We start from the raw sequence: 13,819 nt of genomic DNA, 5'->3' as shown, positions 1-13,819 counted from the left end.
TCCAAACTGGCTAATAAAGCAAGAAATGCCAGAAAAATTATCTTGAAAAAAAAAGAAAAAAGGTGACAAAATCATCATAGCTTTATAATTTGAAACTCTGCATTACTTCAAATACTTCTGAGCTGTACTCAACTTAGTTAATGGTCCCTGCCTCATGTAATGTGGAGAGTCATTCAGTAGGTAGAAGTAGAAGAAACAGCCTGATCCCTGGCATGTAGGTGGAGGAATAGAACAGACAGGGGTTTAGTACACATTTTTTAATAACATGGCACAATGTACATACTGTAACACACGTTTAAATGAGGAGCATGCTGAAGATTCAGTCGCTTCATTTTTTTCTCAGTTTTTGTACATGATCTAGAAAGACATTTCCCCTGTACATAGTAAACAGCAAAAAAAAAAGTTTTCTCATTGAACAATCGTTGAATGGACTAACCGCTCTATGGGTCTATCGGTGGACATGTTGGATTAAAAAACACTGCACGACATGGTATCACAGAGTTTTGAAGCGCACAACTAAACCTTCAGTGGACTACTAAAAATAGATCTCTGCTCATTAGAAACAAACGCTCCCTAGTTTAGACTTGCTTTTTTTGTCTTTTGATTTTGTAAGGTACAACAACTTAGGAAAGCACTTTAATACACTGTTTGACCAACAGAACCTATGTCCAAAACATGTACTTTACACTCCTTCAACAGGGCACATGTGCTGCATTCTCCCCACAACCAGCCTGGTGGTAACAGAGTGAAGGAAGAATAGAGGAGTCCATACATTTGAGCTGCTGCTTCTTTACCTTTCAAATGCAAATACTTCAATGAACGGTTTCTAGGATTGTCACCACAATTGATCATAATATAACAAAGATTATTTTCAAAAACCCTTCCTTTTGTATAATCCAAATGGCTACTTACAAACCCTGTGTGGATCGGTTAAAGCTTGTATCTGTTTGAATGGACCCAATGTACAGTATGTCATGTCTGAGTTTTGGAGAGAATACAGCTTTTCTTTTGTCCTCTATTGGTACACAGTCTGTGGTGGTGAGAAGGCCAGCTTTCAGAAGGGGAGCCCAGATATGTGTTGCATAGTTGAATATGGGGTCTCTGGTACAATGCTAATCAGCGGAATCAACCGGGAAAGAAAAAAAAAGCTGCAAAAAAGCACATTCTGAATGACTGCTCTAATACTCCTCTATTTACCATGTGTTCAAAGTAAAGCTTTCAAAAACACCCTTTTGCATATTTGTACCATGATTTTTAATCCATACAGAGCGACTGTACATATTATCTACACACTTTGTTGACTGCTAAAGTACCTGTACATTACAAAATGATTCATTCTTATTCTGCATCATTTCGCTATACAAGAGATAAGAATGAACAGAAAAAGCTGGAGAAAAGTGGAAAAACAAATCTTTGAAAAATCAATGATTTGGTTCCATGATTATTGTCTCTTTGTAGTTGTATACAAAAACAATTCATTGTGTGGGCGTGTCTCTGCCCACATAAGTTATTCACAGCTATGTTACAGTCTTTGCTTTGCCCCAAAGCTAAGTGCTTGGTGTGAGTTCAGTGTGAGTGAGGCTGGGGCTCACCGTGCCTCGATGTCCTTGTGAGGTCTGTCTCTGATATCTGTGGCAAGGGGAGCAGTCCGTCTGGGTGAGCCCGGCCTGGCCCCCATAGTAGGGATGAGTGGGGGCGGCGCGCTCAGAGAGGCTGTGGGGGCTGTTTTGTTCAGGAGCCCGTTCTGATGGTGGGCTGCGGCAGCGGCTACTGCTGCTGCCGCCGTGGGGCTGACCCTGGAGTAGTGCATGGCAGGCAGGCCAGGAGCCATGAGGCCCTGGGCGGGGTGGGGGTGCTGGAGGTGTCCCTCTAGTGCTGGGTGGTGCATGGGGTGGTGCAGGCGGCCGTGCTCATAGTCCTCTCTCAGCATGTTGAGGCGCTCTCTCTCCTCCTGCTCCCTGCGCTGCTCCAGCAGCAGAGTGTGGTGGTGCTCGCGGTTGAAGTCGTGAGGCTCGCGCTCTCTGTAGGAGCGCTCGGCCTCGTACAGGCGCGGCCCTGCCAGCCGGTGCAGAGGGTCGTTCCTCAGCAACAGGTCCCTGGCCAGAGGGTCCCGTCTGTGGATGTCCAGGCCTCTGTAAGGGTCCCTCATGGGGTCCCAGTGGAAGGCGGGGTAGGGGAACCTGTCGGCTCCTGGGATGGGGCTGATCCCCATGAAGGGAGCCACCATTCGAGTTCTCTCCAGCCCGCTGATGGTGTTCATGGGGTGGACCATGGGCACGGGCATGGAGGAGGGAGGGTGGAGGCTGGGTGTGGAGGCTGGCTGTGTGGGGCGCTCACTGCCTCTCTCACTGCCTCTCTCTGGGGCTCCCTCCATCTCCTCCTTCCTCTCCTCCTTCACCTTCACCTCACTGTTCTTCTTGTGCTGCTCATACAGCTCCACCTTCTTGTCCAGGCCGTCCCTGCTCAGGCCTCCGTTGGGCCGCTCCAGACTGGTCTGTCGGATGTAGGGCGAGGCTGGCCCTCTGTTGGACCCCTTGTCCTCTGGCACTCTGCCGTCGTGGATGATGGGCATGTCCTTGTCGCTGTGCTGGCTGTCTTTGAGCTTGTGGTCATCGTTGTCCTTCCAGGAGTCCGAGTCCCTGTCCCTGTCTTTGGCCTTGCTGTCTTTCTCCCTGGGGGGCTCAGGGCCGGGGGGCAGGTGAGTCTTGTGGAGCTCAGGGGGCCGGCTGTGGCCCAGGAGGTTGATGGGGTTGACCGGGACAGGAGATGGATGGCTTGAATGACGTTTTTCTAGCGAGTCCCTGGAAGAAGCAAGCAGAAGACCCACCATCAGTACCACAGTGACATAGCTTTTGTCCCATAGATTCACTTTGAGGGAATCAATAACCTAAAACACATAGTGTATACCAGGAGCTACGTATATCCTTGCTTTCCAGCAGAGAAAATTAAATCTAGCCCCGTCTCCACCACCAAACGCCTCACCAGTGTCTCCATATTGTCACATCAACGTGCCACTGAAGCGCCTGTCTGTACCGCTCACGTCTTGTCCGCACATTTCAAAGCATTGAGCAACAAAGCAGCTTTCTGTAGATTAGGCAGTTTTCCGAAAATAAAGTGCTTTGCTCATTAAGATAAGAAATACATAATATAGAATAGAATAAATAAATGGATATAAAGGAGAACACATGCCATCAGATACAATAAAACATGATCAAATGTTAAATTACAAAGAATAAAATGAGAAAACCCTACACAGTGGAAGAGAGAACGCTACAAACCGGCACCCGTCTCACTGCCGGTGCACGCACAGAGCGACAAATCGCTGAATGTTTATGCGTCTACAATGGCGGAGCAGGTAAAAATCCTTCCCAATGTCTGTTTTGATGGTTTTTATCATGTTTTATCACACTTATGGATCTGAGATGATGCTAGATAACTCGCTGCTTGAAGACCACAGTGCATTAATGTGGTGACGTGGGGACAAGGGAGGGGACTGCTAACTGCAGTCAGTGACAGGAAGTTAGCTAAACTGACCATTCCGCTTACTGAACCTTTAAGGTGCATACAAAACAGACATCTGCAAAAAACAACATTCAAACAGCATTCATACCAATAAATCATTTAACATTGTGCCAGTGTTGTACATATTAACATATACAAATATATTGCACTGTTAAATAAAGTCATTGCACAAGGTAGTAGTAGGCAGCCTGGCTCCGCCCGCCTACCTACTTCCGCCCAAATTTCATTTTCCCTTCAGTAGTCAGTCTGGGGCTGTGGTGTATTAGTGGGATCCTGCTCGTCCAGAGTTTTGGATGTCCAATCAGCGAACAGAGCGAGTGGCTGAGAACGATGACGTCGAAGTCACGCTCCAGTGTCAGTTGAATGCTGTGTTCCTTTATACTCGGAACTCGGAAATGTCCGACTTGGTAGTTCCGAGTTCCGACCTGTCTGTGTTCCAGTGCATCTGCTCGGGAAAGTATGGACGCCTACAACCTTTCTCATCCAAATAACTAAACGTTAGGCTTACGTTACCGTTGCCAGGTACCGGTAGATCCATAGACTACAATATCTAGTGAAGTCGGAAATTTCCGACTTCCCTGTACAACTGGAACGCACCGTCAGAAGCTCATGACACACGTGACGACCAAACGTTATGCGATTGGTTGGCAGATCCAGAGTGGCACTGAGCATATCCAATAGTTTCAACAGACACCAAGTGAGTGAACGTTTGCCAAATAGAGCAGTTCCAGACCTTCTGTACAAATGAAATGAAGTACGATGGTCTGGTAGCACCAGGCTAAGTAGTAGGAGGAGAGGGGAGTGAAGATGTATTGGACAATGTGTGTGTTCTTCTCCGCTGCAGGTTTGAGTTCACAGTGGTTATCGCTCTGTGTTTGGCACCACTCACCTGTCTTTATCGTCTTTACCGCCCAGCAAGTCGCGTTTGTCTGAGTCTGCGTCCCGGTCGTGTGAGCCGGCCGAGGCGCTGCGCTCCGAGTCCCCAGGTTTGAGCCACGGTGGAGGGGTGGGGAAGGAGGGCGGCGTGCGGTGCAGCCGGTTCCAGGGCTCCTGGTGGCTGCTGGGACTGCTGAAGTGCTGCGGTGCGTTGGGGCCCTCTTTATGGCCAAACACGGAGTTAGCCGCCGCTAGGGATTCTACACATGGAGAAAAAAACACGGCAGCACGCCAGTTGTAATGGGAATCTCCACAACTAGTACACTGCTGTCTACCCCAGTGGGCTGTTCAACATAAAGAGTATATGATTCATGAGGTTCACACTCACTTAGTGCTGGATTTCCCAGTCCTCCAAAAGCTGATGAACTGAGCGCTCCCAATCCTCCATAAGACATGGGTCTACCAAAATGTTCTGGAGGGAGACACATACAATCACATCTGAGTTTGTATTCTCATACAATACAAACGTTAAACCTGTTTTACAAAATCCTCCACAGTGCAATTCATACATCTTACAACATGTATATGAGCATTCATCAAAGTGCTTGTAATTGAATGGTTTCCAGGAGAAGTGAAGTGAAGGCTCTTGTCTCTTACCTAAGTGAGATGCAGGGCTGAGGAAGTTCCCAGGATGGTGTGGAGGGTGGTGAGGGAACCCAGCAGCTGATGGGTGAGTGTGGCCTGGGAACAGAGAGACACAAGGCATCACTCAACAGCATCCACATGCTCCGTATTGTTTAGCTTGAATAAGAAGGGACGTCCCTGAAATAGACGTTGTCTGGATGGCAGCATGTTGCTCCAAAACCTGTATGTACACACACACACACTCACCTGCAGCGGAGAAGAGCGTGGCAGGCCGTGCTAAGTCGCTGGGGTGGTGCATGGCTCCAAAGAGGCTTGGGCCTGGAGGTCGGCTCAGGAACTCAGGCTTGAGGCCAAAGTCTAGCTTGTGAGGGTCCACCTGCATCTGCTGCTAGAAGACGCCACAGCAAACAAGAGAAACATGTAACACCCTCTTTACACAAGCTGTCAATGTGTTTGAGAGGCTGGTAAACAGTGAGAGAGAGAGAGAGAGAGAGAGAGAGACAGAGACAGAGACAGTGAGACAGAGAGAGAGAGAGTCAATAGATGGTTGATGTGTTAGAGAGGCTGGTAAACAGTGAGAGAGAGAGAGAGTCAATAGATGGTTGACGTGTTAGAGAGGACATGTTTGGAGGTGTAGAACTAAATGTTGGCTTCACAAAAAGAGCTGTCTCCTTTTTTAATAGAGAGATCATCATAACCTCAATGCATTGCACATAGAAAATGAGCTTCTCAAAGATGTAAAAGAAAAAGTAGCCTAAAGAGAAAGAGTTCTTATCTTTGTTCAGTTGCAAGATGAATGTTGATTACATTTGCACAGCACACATTGTCCCATTTTCTTTTACACTATGAAGATGAATAGGCTGACTAGAGAGAGTGGTCATATGTGGCATAAAGCAGAGAGAGAGAGAGAGAGAGAGAGAGAGAGAGAGAGAGAGAGAGAGAGAGAGTGAGAGAGAGAGAGAGACAGAGACAGAGACAGAGACAGAGACAGAGACAGAGACAGAGACAGAGACAGAGACAGAGACAGAGAGAGAGAGAGAGAGCAAGAGAGAGGGAGAGAGAGAGAGAGAGGTGTTGGGTGAGTCCTCACCTTTACTTTCTGTTGGTGGTGGTATATCTGCCAGGCGATATGGACATGCATGGCGCACCACTTCCCTGGTTTCTGTAGGCACCAGACAGAAACACCTGTTACTCACTTTACAGAATGACAGAAAGATGATTTCTGCTACCAGTTTACATTGGAAACATTTGATTGGTAGATGATGTGTTCAGGATGTATATTGTTTATAATGTTTAAGAAGTAAAACGTTTTTTCTGAAGGTCCTGATATACAGTTTATACAGTGGCTTGTGAAAGTATTCATACCCCTTGAGTTTTTCCACATTTCGTCACATTATAACCACACACATACATTTATTTTATTGGGATTTTATGTGATGGACCAACACAGTGGTGCATAATTGTGAAGTGGAATGAAAATTAAACATGTTTTTAAAATTTTTCGTATGAATAAAAATCTGAAAAATGTGGCGTGCATAAGTATTCAGCCCCCCTGAGTCAATGCTTTGTAGAACCACCTATCGCTGCAATTACAGCTCCAAGTCTATTGGGGTATGTCTCTACAGACTGACATTTTTGCCCATTCTTCTTTGCAAAATAGCTTGAGCTTCAGATTCAGCATCAGATTGGATGGAAAGCGTCTGTGAACAGCAATTTTCAATTCTTTCTCAATATTCTCAATTGTATTTAGGTCTGGACTTTGACTGGGCCATTCTAACACATGACTATGTTTTGATCTAAACCATTCCATTGTAGATCTGGCTGTGTGTTTAGAGTAGTTGTCCTGCTGGAAGGTGAACCTCCACCCCACTCTCAAGTCTGTTGCAGACTCTAACAGGTTTTCTGTCCTGTATTTGGCTCCATCCATCTTCCTATCAACTCTAACCAGCTCCCCCGTCCCTGCTGAAGAACAGGACCCCCACAGCATGATGCTGCCACCACCATGTTTCTCAGTGAGGATGGTGTGTTCAGGGTGATGTGCAGTGTGAGTTTCCCACCACACATTGCATTTTGCATTATGGCCAAAAACTAAAATTTTGGTCTAGATGTGATTGGAAGACTCAACAATGCATTCGTATGGTTAAGCAAAGTGGGACAATATCATTCCTACATGAAGAGGCTGCTCTTTGGAGCTTTGTTGTTTAAATTATACTCCATATATTCCATTAAGCAAAAAATGTTATGGCCATTATTGTGTGTGTGTGTGTGTGTGTGTGTGTGTGTGTGTGTGTGTGTGTGTGTGTGTGTGTCTGTGTGTGTCTGTGTGTGTGTGTGTCTGTGTGTGGGTTGTGAGCAGTGGACTGAGCACTCACCCTGAGAATTGGCCTAAATGGATCTGTTAGCTGCAGGAGGGAGAGAGGAAGAAATCATTTGCAATAAGTCTCTGTGAGTTGTATTCACTATAGTAAACAAAATTAAAATGTTAAAAGTTCCCTTTAAAATTAAGCATTTCAGAAAAAATGACCAATGGGTCTGTGTGTGTTGTGTGCTGTGTGTGTGTGTGTGTGTGTGTGTGTGTGTGTGTGTGTGTGTGTGCTCTTACCCTGGGGTCCTTCTGTAAGAATGTGTGTGGGACGGCTCCGGGTCTCGTGGACACATCGAGTGGATTGGAGGTCTACAGAGCACAAGACACAGATGGAAACAAGACATTATCTGTTAATAGCTTGCATTTTGAATGTGTGTGTGTGTGTGTGTGTGTGTGTGTGTGTGTGTGTGTGTGTGTGTGTGTGTTGGAGAGAGAGAGAGAGAGAGAGAGAGAGACAGACAGAGAGAGAGACATAGAGAGACAGACAGAGAGAGAGAACGTGGATGTGTGTGGGGGGGCTAACCTTGGGCTGGAAGGCGCCCTGCAGTGAGCCAAAGGGTCCGGTGGGGGGGATGACTGGAGGGAGGCCAGACATAGCTGGTGGGTAGGAGTGGAAGAGCTGAGGAGGCAAGAGACAAAGTGTCAGTCCAATGCAGAGTGTGTGTGTGTGTGTGTGTGTGTGTGTGTGTGTGTGTGTGTGTGTGTGTGTGTGTGTGTGTGTGTGTGTGTGTGTGTGTGTCATGGAGATGGAACAAACATTTAAGCCTAATTAGATGTTAGTTTAGTTTTTAAAGTTTTTGACTTGCTTGTTCCCAGTGGATTTAAATAAGGGGAAACACTCCTTTGATATGAAAACTAGAGTTTTGTAATACAAGAAAAACACAAAGGCTTCCATAGAAAGGATCCACCAGAGAGAAATGTTCGTCACTTAACGTTTCTGCAAACAAGTCCGAAACGTATTTGTAATCAACTCAAACAGTTTCTTAAGATGCATGCTTCCATTGCTTCCATCTTGGATGGTTGCACCACACTTTGTTAAGCTTTGTTGGCCAGGGGGAATGATAAGAGGTCCCTTAGGATAAGCTGGGGTTTTAAAAAGCAACTTGTGTTCCATTGAGCATCATGTCTTAAGACAGCGAGTGTTTTACAGAGAAACAAATGGCTTGTGTTGTTGCTATCATAATAACAGCAAGAAAATACTTAGAATCAGAAATGAAGCAGTGAAAAACAAACATTGTGAGACATCTATTTGACCCAGGATAGCATATACACATTTCTGATATTAAAATCTCCCTCATATCTCTCAAGGACAATAACTAAATATGTCTGAAAGGCTTAGCAAACATGGTAGGGGTCTAAATGTTTAAAATATATCTCCTTTATTGAATTATAACCATGAGAAAGCCACTGCTGTTAGCTGAAGTAAAAGTGAAGAGTAGTTAGGAAGACAAAGATATATTATTCCTCTGTGCCAATAATGCAGTCTCCTCTGTAATGCAGCCACTGACATCTTCTGGATTCATATTTATGCACAACAACTGAACTGTTACACTGCACTGCATGCACAATACATCTTATCTCCAATATGTTAGGATGCAGGACTCTTTCATTTATCACAACCTTTGCTGGGGCTGAGGGGTGAAACAACACAGCTAGGAGGCTAATGGTGTCCATTAAGAAGCGGATGAGTGAGTGCATGGAATCTCTCTCTCTCTCACACACACACACACACACACACACACACACACACACACACACACACACACACACACACACACACACAAAGATGGAATAGCAACTCGCATGGGCTGGAATGGCATAATGGGCAAGCAACAGACTGTTACTCTGATAGTACGCAGTAGGGCAACTCACACTGTGTCTGTAGAAGGGGTCCACTTTTGTTGGGAATTTTTCAAACTGTAAGAGAAAAGGAAAACACAGCTAAGTACAAAGATCCAGAGACACACACATAATCCAGTCATGTAACAGGGTTGAGTTTGTTCTCATTCAGGCTAACATACAATGGATCACAAACTGTATTTTAACACTAAGAAACATGCTTACAGATTGAAATGAATCCATGTCTAGAATGTCAACTGAGATTCAAAGGTCAAGCTCTTCCTAAAGCAGCGGACGGTTTTCATTCTGTTCCTTTTCTTGTGATTATCTGAAGAGCTTTTAAACTAGTGTGTGTTGTGTGTGTCTCTTTTGGTTCAGCTCAGGCTCAGGGCGAACATTTCCCCCAGTCAAGACTAAACACTGCGGCCATAAAGAGCCTTTTATGGCCTCATTAGCTGTCGGAGGCCTCGCCATGCTGCCTTTGAGCCAACTCAACCCTCTATGGGCCAGGCAGTTTTAAGTGTGTGTGAGTGAGTGTGTGTGTGTGTGTGTGTGTGTGTGTGTGTGCGTGCGTGCGTGCGTGCGTGTGAGCTTTAGGTTCAGTCACCATAGCCTGGGGTCTCCCCCGTTCAAACAGTCGGGCTCTTGATGCAAAGGCATTAGCCAGTAATGAATACCCCCAAATGGGACCAAATGATGTCATTACATTTAGAATGAATTAAGTGTAATATCTTGTGAAAGCTGGCTCTGAAGTTAACATGCCTTGGGGGCAAGTTATTGCCAATTTAGAAAATAAGAGCGAGTGAAGCCTGGCGTCTAACAGTGTGCCAGAGAGGAAACAGTAAAGAGGCTTTGAGGGGAAATAAAGGCTTCACTGTGGTGTGGACTACGGACACACATGGTCATCATTGAAAGGCTGCCACAGAGAAAACCACAAGTCCCTACAGTGTGCTGCTCACACACACATATACAACTGTCTAAAATGTTTAATCACAAACACAAGCTAAAAACACTTTTCCTGCCAACTCCTCTACACATGTTAAACTCATTATTAGAAGAAATATAACAACTGTTTAAAGGGATAGTTCAACATTTACATGTTTTAGCTTTTTGCCTCACTCTCCACTTCAAGAAAAAGGCGACATCAACTGTTCCTGTAACTGTGCATGCATTTTTTGATATAGAAATGGGCGAAGGTGGCGTATCCAGGTTAGCTTAGCTCCAACACTGCTAGTGAAGGGGAGCACCTTCTTTTTTTACACCTAATGTCATTTTAGAATCAAAAACATACCAGAAAGAAACCAGGAAGTGCCTGTGGCGGTCACATATGTATTTGGTTCTCAAAATGGAAATAACTTATGCGACCTTTGCCCATTTCTATAATCACAAATGCACGCACAGTTGCACAGTTGAACGGTTTCTGTCACATCTTTCTTGAGCCGGTGAGTGAGGCAAAAAGTTAAAAATTCTAAATGTTGAACTATTCCTTTAAAAGAAAAAAGAATATGCCCTCATTGAGTCCACCTCCACCCTCTCCAACCCAGCAGCACAGTCACAGTGTTGTGTACTTATCCTCACGTTTCTGGCGGGGGTACGCACCATGGGCGGTGCCGGGGTGGGCATGATGGCGTGGGGGAAGGGCGTGAAGGTGTGCTGGTGTGTGTGCTGGTGGGTGTGTTGGTGCTGGTGCTGGTGGAACTCTGTGCGTAGGTAGGGAGGAGGGCCCAGAGACGCCCCGCGGTCTGCACTCTGACTGGCCAGGAAACGCGTGTTCAGCTCCTGCCGCAGAAGCTCTTGCTCTGGAAGAAGTGCAATGAAAGAAGGGAGGGTTAACTTACATATTTACATTACATTTTTTTTTATTATTATTATTTGTATAGCACCTTCCTATTACAAAGGGCTTAACAATGAAGAATACAACCTATTTCCGATAATAAGACAGGCATACAGACCTAAGCACAGACACACATTAGAATATCATAATAAAGAACAGAAATAAAATAGGAACAAAAAAACAGAATTAATAAAAGCACAGCATGTTTTTAATATGGAAATGTTACATATTTGTTTTTTTTATGACTGTTTAAAATCCCTTCTAGGGACTGTTATTAAACCTTGAAAAAACAAATAGGACTTGTTCATTTTGATATATATTTTAACAAGTCAATTAAGTTAGTTTATTCATGTAATAATATGCTGGACTCCGATGTGAAAAGCATATATGTCATCAAATGAGAAAAACCATGTCAAAGTTATTACGAAAAGAAACATGCAGGAAATGGCTGTGATTACCAGCATGTCATTTTAAATTGAAGAGAGGCTCAAGGTGATTAGAGCTGTCTGACTGCTGGAACTGTCAAACAGCAGTGATTTGATACACTAGAGCCCCACTGAGACCACAACATCTGTTGTTCTAATAAGCCGTGGCAGCCCGCGGAGGAGAGAATGGATTTCAAGTAATCACTGGCTTTTCTTCTAAAGCCAAGAAAACCTGCCTTTACAGATTACAATCTTCTCCACGGTAACCTTATCCTGTCCTGTTTCTCAGTGACTCACTACAGTGTGTTATTGAGCTGAGGCAGTGGGACTTGGAAAAGTTTTTTCTCTACATAAAAATGTCATTAGTATCTTTTGCACAGAATCCAGTTTGTTCCGTCTCGTATTGACAAAAATGTATTTCTTGCACATAAACACCATTCCAGGTGCAAATGGAAGTTGGGGGGGGGACATGCCGCTAAAGGCCAGCTCCCCCCTCCTCTTCTCTCTCCACGCCGACCCTGACATTTAGCTGGGCAGCACTGTGTGGAAATGTGCACCTGGTGGCTCTTGCAATGTGGCCTGACTTAATGGTGGATAGTGCTGGGTGTGTAGCCAGTCCATCAATCAGAGTGTGACAGACAGAGCTTGAACTTGAACTGTCAACATGTCTACACACACACAACCCTGGGCATGGAGATTACATTGGAGTCGGTCACTTTTGAATAATTACAAGGGTAGCACTTCTGTCTGTCCATCTTAAATGCTTTCAAATGATATTGGGCTCTGATATTTCTTGTGTAGTTCTCATATGGCTGGAAAGTGCTGGCAGCCTGATGCAAGCATGATGTCTAAAATAGAGTTTGCTTTTAGTTTTTTTGTTGTTGAGCAGAATGTGCACTCCTCTACCACAGCAGTAGGGGGTGCTGTGTGGATGTTTACCTGAGTAGGCGCTCCCAGCAGCAGGATGTCCGGGTGCTGGCGCGCTGCTAGACGTTAGTGGTGGTGGTGGAGGCAAGGCGGCTGGAGGAGCCAACATATTGGGCTGGTGTGGATGAGGGGGCGAGGAGTGTGCGGCAGGGGGGAAGCTGTGAGGAGGGGTCTGGGTCTGCTCAGGAGCCAGGGGGGAGGAGGAGGAAGCCAGGAGCCCGGGGGGCTTAGAGCCTGGGGTGCTGCTCCTGCTGCTACTGCTGTGAAAAGACAAGACAGAGAGAAGAAAGTGAGATGAAAAAATGCTAAGCCAGGTTTAGCCAGCCGTGATCAGTCCAAATGAACACTTGTTCCTCCACATCCCCCTCAGTTCCATCTGTTCCAACGTTCAATTCTCAGCATGGTGTTTTCACACCTCGACTCTCCTCCATTTACTAATGCCTCCATGCCTCTCCCTTGTGCTTCACACAATCCAGGGCCTGACATGATCCGCCAACAACACCACATTCACAACAACAGCCTCTGATGCAAAGAAAGCACCGCTGGCAAGCAGAACACAAGGAGCATCTGTCTTTAAACAGCTTCTGCTAAGGCACTTCCTCCAGCGCCAAGGTAGTGAACTGGGAATGGGAAATGGGATGAGAGGGAGAGAGCGGTTGTGTATGCATGTGTAAGCAAACAGTCTTTTGTAGTTTGTGTGGGTTTCCCCCCGGGGGCGGTCACAGAGCTTGCATATCCAGCGCTCCATGCACTAAGCCTTAAAAGCTCATTTGCACAGCGCTGGCTCTGCGCCCCGTGATTATTCACAGTGGGTGCCAGGCCCTGTTGGTGCACTGGCACACTGGCACAGAGAGAGGGAGGCACAGCCAAGTCCTGAGAGCCCCACAGGCAGAGCTGTTGTTGGGATTGAGTGGGTTCTGAAGGAGTTATCCCAGAGTTTTAAATCAATGGAACCTCATAGTCTTTTCTTCAACGGATTTAGGACACAACAGACTGAACTTAAGCCTTGCACTAGCTATTTCTGTCATTTTTAATAATATAAAAAAAACATCTGTGATCATGGTGTATAGCCTCAAGAAGAATAAGGTTGAATTCAAGGTAATTACAACTTTCAACCCTGTTTGATTTGCATGCACAAATAACCTCAATAAAAACAAACTGTAAGGTAACGATTGATGGTTGTACTAAACTTTTGCATATCAGCCAGTTTAAGTGATGTGGGCTGGTAAAGAGGCCTGATGACAATGTGGGTGGTTAATAAACCATAGGCCCTCAGGGCCCCTCTTTTTCCCCCGTTGTTAATAATCAGTGATACTGTGTGGCTACGAACTCTCTCCAATAGCAATTTACATACTGATCGGGCATGGTGCCTACATTCAGCTCAAG

General features: G+C 45.5%; 1 protein-coding gene across 1 annotated transcript in view; it reads right to left on the bottom strand.

The window, feature by feature from the left end:
• Positions 1–272: 272 nt before the first annotated feature.
• Positions 273–13,819, bottom strand: part of auts2a (activator of transcription and developmental regulator AUTS2 a) — a gene marked incomplete at its 5' end in the record, with an annotated part of 144,221 nt that continues 130,674 nt past the window's right edge. The window contains 12 exons of the mRNA XM_080041507.1: positions 273–2,801; positions 4,412–4,658; positions 4,787–4,870; positions 5,056–5,139; positions 5,290–5,431; positions 6,134–6,205; positions 7,416–7,445; positions 7,646–7,717; positions 7,932–8,027; positions 9,281–9,325; positions 10,826–11,046; positions 12,446–12,693. Of these exons, the coding sequence (XP_079897633.1) occupies positions 1,589–2,801; positions 4,412–4,658; positions 4,787–4,870; positions 5,056–5,139; positions 5,290–5,431; positions 6,134–6,205; positions 7,416–7,445; positions 7,646–7,717; positions 7,932–8,027; positions 9,281–9,325; positions 10,826–11,046; positions 12,446–12,693 (2,554 nt within the window). The 3' untranslated portion in view covers positions 273–1,588. The remainder of the gene's footprint in view (positions 2,802–4,411; positions 4,659–4,786; positions 4,871–5,055; positions 5,140–5,289; positions 5,432–6,133; positions 6,206–7,415; positions 7,446–7,645; positions 7,718–7,931; positions 8,028–9,280; positions 9,326–10,825; positions 11,047–12,445; positions 12,694–13,819) is intronic.

This window comes from Ammodytes marinus, assembly GCF_949987685.1.
Source record: "Ammodytes marinus genome assembly, chromosome: 14".
NCBI lineage: Eukaryota > Metazoa > Chordata > Actinopteri > Uranoscopiformes > Ammodytidae > Ammodytes > Ammodytes marinus.
Note: the sequence above shows the minus strand (reverse complement) of the source record. Positions and strands in the feature narration are given on the sequence as shown.